The sequence below is a fragment of the Amblyomma mixtum genome, chromosome 3 (genome assembly GCF_055824585.1).
Source record: "Amblyomma mixtum isolate Tamu chromosome 3, ASM5582458v1, whole genome shotgun sequence".
Classification (NCBI taxonomy): domain Eukaryota; kingdom Metazoa; phylum Arthropoda; class Arachnida; order Ixodida; family Ixodidae; genus Amblyomma; species Amblyomma mixtum.
In genome coordinates, this window is record NC_143014.1 from 341,495,757 (window position 1) to 341,501,756 (window position 6,000).

At 44.9% G+C, this 6,000-nt stretch overlaps 1 protein-coding gene across 1 annotated transcript in view; it reads left to right on the top strand.

Annotated features, from left to right (window-relative positions):
- The window catches only part of LOC149356147 (uncharacterized), an 86,592-nt gene extending 85,791 nt beyond the window's left edge, over nt 1-801 (top strand). The window contains exon 6 of the mRNA XM_089577750.1: nt 669-801. Coding sequence (XP_089433876.1) covers nt 669-725 — 57 coding nt within the window. The 3' untranslated portion in view covers nt 726-801. The remainder of the gene's footprint in view (nt 1-668) is intronic.
- The last annotated feature ends 5,199 nt before the right edge of the window (nt 802-6,000 follow it).

Genomic DNA, 6,000 nt, shown 5'->3' on the forward strand with positions numbered 1-6,000 from the left:
GGAAACGCAAGAATGTATGTTAACCATGGAGGAAGGAAAGAATGATGTTAACCTCGGAGCCAACCGCATTTTTTTTCGCTCTCTAGGTGGCATCACATTAATACAAGTTCTGTACTGAAAAAGTCATAGAGTTAATATAACCAACTGGAAAAAGTGGCAGCTTTTGCTTTCGTTTCAGTAGAAAAGCAAGAAAATCAGTGGATACTGAATCAGCAGAAAATTTTAAAAATCAGTAGATCTACTGATAAATCAGCAGCCGTGGCATCACTGTATATAAGTACATCACAATGCAATCAACAGTAAAATAAAACTGTTATAAAATATACAGCTTCTACCCCCTTTGTTATTCTTGTCTAAACAAAAGAAACCATTCATGAGGGGGAAACGTAGAACAGAAATGTGGTGTCAATACCTAGAGCTTTCGCGAAAATAGATGCATAGGACACTCTCCGGACTGGCTGGGAAGGCACATACGACAATACACGAGGCATCTAGCCAGTGTTGTCATTATTTATTTTTAGCGTATTTGCTTATATTTTTATAAATGCTTTTTCATTCCGTGACTCCGGAATGTGCAGACCTTCATGTTACTGCCCATTCTCTTGTACTCTGTTGTACAGTGTCTGCATTTTTCTGGGACTCACACGACGACTCGGCATTCTACGCAGGGCAAGGACGCCCACTCCGATGACGGCCTCTCCCGATGCAGCACTGTGTCAGCCTGAAACCGCACCTGCTGCAGATTACGCTCGTCTCATACCGCACAAAAAGCTCAAGCCCACCGTTTGTTTCTGGCTCGCCAAACATTTCATCATAAATGACATCTCCCGAAGGGTCTCCTGGAATGCTTTATCACTTCTCCACGAGAGGACTTTTAAAAACACCTGATGCGAAAGTAATATTTCGGTGGTTATTCTTGGCTGCGGCTCGATAGCCACGTAAGTGTCGCAGCGGCTGCCCTCCCTCCTTGGCACATAGAAAAAAAATGCCTCTTTTTCATCAGCATTTGAATGATCACATATCATAATATACAGAACCTGTCCGACGCTTTCTAATGTAGAGATGAACGAGCTGAAATTGAAAAAAAAAGCCCAAATTTTTTAGAACCCAGAGTAAATGTGTACTTGTGACCGAGCGTGCCCGCTGACCGTGGCGAAGTGAACGGCCGCCGCGCTGCTGCGGAAAGTGCTGACGCACAAGCCGCTGCTAAGAGCGCCGGCCGTTCACTTCGCCACGGGCAGCGCGCACGCTCCCGTTTGCTCGAAGCGCCGTTGAGAGCGCTGCAATTTGGTAGCGCACGAGCGTAGTCACGTGGTATGTTATCATATTTCGCGGGCTTTCTTTAGGTGCCGGAAAAAAGGACCCCGTAGGAGATACGATGCTGCAATAAACTGCATCGGTTGTTCATAAACCGGCTCTACAACCTAACGTAACGGTCTTGGCGCTAAAATGAATATTTGAAAATTTGCATAATTCAACTTAGTTAATTGACTAATTCAGCGCAATTAAAAAATATTCTGAGGAGCGCCACATGGTGGCGAACAATGTATCGTTGGTTTCAGCGGGTTGCGGTTTACCGCTTTTTTTAAATCCTTGGTTCAAGTTACGTGAAACACCCTGTATGTTTGGCCGTTGCCTGAAAGTTTGTGAAACTAATGTTGTACTTTTTGTTCCTCCTCACGGAGTTGTTTACTCAAGTCCCACAATCACCCCCTAATTCCACGCATCTTAGACAAGAAGTCGTCCTCAAACCGCACATTTTCGTTTTTATAGTCTTTTAGTTTCAACTACACAAAGAACGCTTCCTGTTTGCTTTTGAAGTTCAGAAACTGAATAATGATTGGCCTGTTGAAACCGCTTTTTGCTTCAATGTTTCCAACTTGGAGGACTAGTTAACTAGCAAAAAATTCTAACAATTTTCCGGATTCGTCCCAAGTCTCCGTTTTCACCTCTGGAATTCCTTTCAAAATTATGTTGTCGCGCCTCCATCTGTTCTCTAGGTCGTCCAAGGCGCCCGATAGCTGGTTCAGTTTTGTTTGCAGTATGTTGATGCTGGAACATTTTACAGCAGCAGTGATTTTTAACCTGTCTGCATCTTTAACGTCAGTTTCAAGAGCGGATACATGGTTAGCAAGGTCATCAATTTTTTTTTCCGAAATGTCATGCAGCTGGGGCCTGCTCTCCTTTTGGGATTCAACATTGCTTGCATATGGAGATTCTAGCTTGGCAAAAACAGCATCAAGTATTTTGCTATCACCAGGACCGGGGTTGAGCTAACGTCAGCACAGCACAAGAGCAAACTAGTTATAAGGAAAGCAGTTAGAATTACACATACTCTAGGAACAGGGCAAAGCAAAAGGTAAGTGGTGCAGAGTTGACCGGCGCACAAATCCATTCTACGGTGAAAACATGTGAACATGCTTATACGGTAGCGATAGACCGCAAGATCGTCGCCCATGATGAGTACTCCGCGTTTTACCGGACCCAACAGGAAAGGAGGGGGATCTGCGACCAAACAGTGCAAAGCGAAGGTCTTTTTTTTTCATACTAGAAAAAACACTCACCTAGAAGTGAGAGTGGAATAATTAGCGATGCAGTGGTACGGTCGCAAATCCCGATGCAGGCAGCGAAGGACGGTGTTGTATTCAAGAAAACTGCGCACAATAACTCTTATGTCGCTACACCAACCGGCCCAACGTTCTGCTCTACGGTGTTTTATACCAGGCGGGCTGGGAGGAGGATAGCCGAGCGAAGCGTCACCACAATGACGCCCCACGTTCCGATTCAGTACACGCGTTCTACTGTAAGCTCAAGCGCATGTGGCAGCGGAATCGTCCTGTATATGAACAGCAACAAAAAGCGACCACGGCCAGGTATACACAAAGTAAACCATGCTGGCGTAAGTCGTATACGGGTGTTTTTTAGAAGGTCCAAAATTTTTAAGAAAAGGTAAATTGCTTTAGGTTTATTTTAGCACTGGGGCTATAATGGAGGCTATGGCGGGCGTCAGGCAAGAGGGTAACTGCTTTAATTAGTTCGCTGGTTAACTAAATATGTTAATAAACTTTTTAATTTTTATTTTAGGGATTATGTTTTATTCGCAGAATTGGAGATCGTCCTCCAAACAGTCCAACCGAGAAAAAACGATTTTAATTAAAAAAATTTCACGCACGTTACGAGGCGCGAAAAAGTCACCCTGGTAGGCATCTTCACACCGTAACTCAGCGGCGGGGAGCGCCTCTGACGTAGTTCGCTCCGCCCTGCGCTTTGTGTCACACGGCTGACGTCACCCGAAGCCCGGACGGGCGGCCTGCGATATCGCTCCTTGTTTCGATTCGCTCCGCGGTCTCACGGAATGCCGCGTTGGAACAAAAACGCAGACACAAAGCGCAGGGCGGAGCGACTACGTCACAGGCGCTCACAGACGCTGTGTTACAGTGTGAAGCTGCCTACCAGGGTGACTTTTTCTCGCTTCGTAACGCGCGCAAAAAAATTTTTCATGAAAAATTTTTTTTTGGCTGGACTGTTTGGAAGACGATCTCCAATTCTGCTAATACAACATGTCCCCTAAAACAAAAATTATAAAAGTTAATTAACGTATTCAGTTAATCAGCGAACTAATTGAAGTAGATTGCCTCTTGCCTGGCGTCCGCCGTAGCCCTCAGTATAGCCCCAGGGTTAAAATAAATCTAAATGAATTTACCTTTCTTTAAAAATTTTGGACCTTCTAAAAAAAACACCCGGTATATCACAGTCATTGGGCGAGCGGCACGGAATCCAGCAGCGTCCAAGTAAGGCACTCGACGGCTGCAAACCTATAAGTAGAGCGGAAGAATTAGCGGTGCAGTGGTATGGTCGCAAACGGAAGGAGGGAAGACACAAAGGCAAGAAGAGAAGGGGGAGCCTCCGGGCTCTTATCCAATATTTCGACAAGAGGACCTGTCTCCGTCTGGGCAAAGCGTTCATCATTGGCAGGGATTAAATAGGACCCTTCATCCCAGAAGGCCGCACCGTTGAAGGGAAGGAGGGTGAGGGTGTGATGTGGGAAGGGTGTTAGAATCGCTTACTCATCGTTAGTGAGGGGTATGGATCTGCGGTCTCATGCCCTCCAAGCAATATTCGGGAATACCTCCCTATTTAATGAGCAAACAGGTACATCGGGTTTCTATGAAATTGACACAATAACGTGTATATGAAATCGCAGTCAGTTAATGAATTCTTTTCTTAACCTTTTACTTGCCAGTGTTCCAAAACTAGAACATCCTTTCGGAGAACATCATCCTTCGAATTTTTCATTTTCGTGCACTGTACGGTGATTGGGAAAAACATCGCGACCTATAATATTTATTATGCACTTAGTAAATGACTGAATTAATACTGGTTGAGGGAAAAATTACGGGCCCTGTGACATCCGATTGTTTGTGGAGCCTTCTGGAAGAAGAAAAGAAAAAAAAATGCTGTAATTAAAAAATAGAACAAGAACAATGGCAAATACTTCGAGATTTCTTGAAAGCAAATCACAGTGTGTTTCATTGGCAGTGAGTTTTATGCGAATGTTCGTTTTGTTGAAAATGGACTATTTGGCAGAAGTGAAATCCTAAGACAGCCGATACTGCTTAGAGTTTCTCACCACGAGCCGCCTGGCGTACATGACGTCCCAGTCTACGAAATGTGTTGGCATAAATTTGCTGCTGTTATCGGGCAGCGCGTTCGTGAGCAGCGTCCCAAGCGCATGCCACGTATACACACGTTGGATCCATCGCATTTGTTCGGGCTCTTGCCTCCCGCTACATGCGGTATCGCGAGGAACTTCGAAGCTTTTAGGGTATTTTCACTACGACGTATCGCACCTTATGGCGGCAAAGACTGCACGCAGGGACAAGGAAGGGGGGGGAGGGGGCAGCATCCAAAAAGTGGTCACGCCTCCCACATCCCTCCCAAGTGTACTCCCCTCCCGCCCCCCTGAAAACGACCGAGGCAACTCGAGGCACGTGCAGAGGGTGATGGTCACGTGATTACGGAAAGCAGAAACGCGTACTTCGTCGGGCGTGCGTGCAATAACTATGCTATGAAAGCCATTGCTCAAAAATGCTGTTACCTGCCTACCGTGGCTTCTTAAGCCCTCAGTGCGATACAGCTCGCACTCTGAAAGGAAATAGTTATCAAGCACAGTGGTTCGCTATAATTTGCCCTCTGTAATCTGCAAAGACATCGTGGTCTGCTATAATTTTGTCTTCTGATAGCAAGAAGAAGAAATTCCAACTGCACTGGTCATAAAAGCTGTTCTAGACAACGGCATTCAGTGAGTTGGAAATGCCAAAGTTGAAAAAATGGAATGTGAGAACTCTGCGGCGCAGAACACCAGGTGGCACCACGTTCCCGTCAGCCTCGTGTGAGCCTGCCGAATCAGGACCAGTCAGCGCGTATGCAGTGGTGCCCCGCGGAAGCGGATTACGATATCGGATCGCTCTATGCTATACTCGCTAATAGCGACTCATTACTCGCTATTAGCGAGCTATGACTCAGTATTACGTATTGCGCCATTAGGTAATTTCAATTTAAATTCAATTTATTCACCAGACATTTCAGAATGGTTTCCTGGATAAAAGCTGCTAACGCAAATTGACGAAGTCCAGGAAACCAATACAAGGCAAAGCGTACAGCATGGGGCAACAAATTTTAAACCATCAGAAACTATAAAGGATAATATAACAATAAATGGTAACAACACAAAGCATAGAACAGAGGCATGTGATATACAAATGTCGTGAAACTTCAAGCTGTACAGAGAAAAAAGTAAGAACAAGCAGACAACTGAAGATGACACACTTTCAAACAACGAAGCAAACACAAATAGCACACCGAGCTAAACAACACAGCAAACAATATTAACAATGATATTAATAGTACACAAGTATTTACAACGTTACAAACTAGTTCCGTAGTTCCTTTCTTTTATAGCCAATGGTGTTTGGAAATGCGTTTAAGGTATGTGGAAGG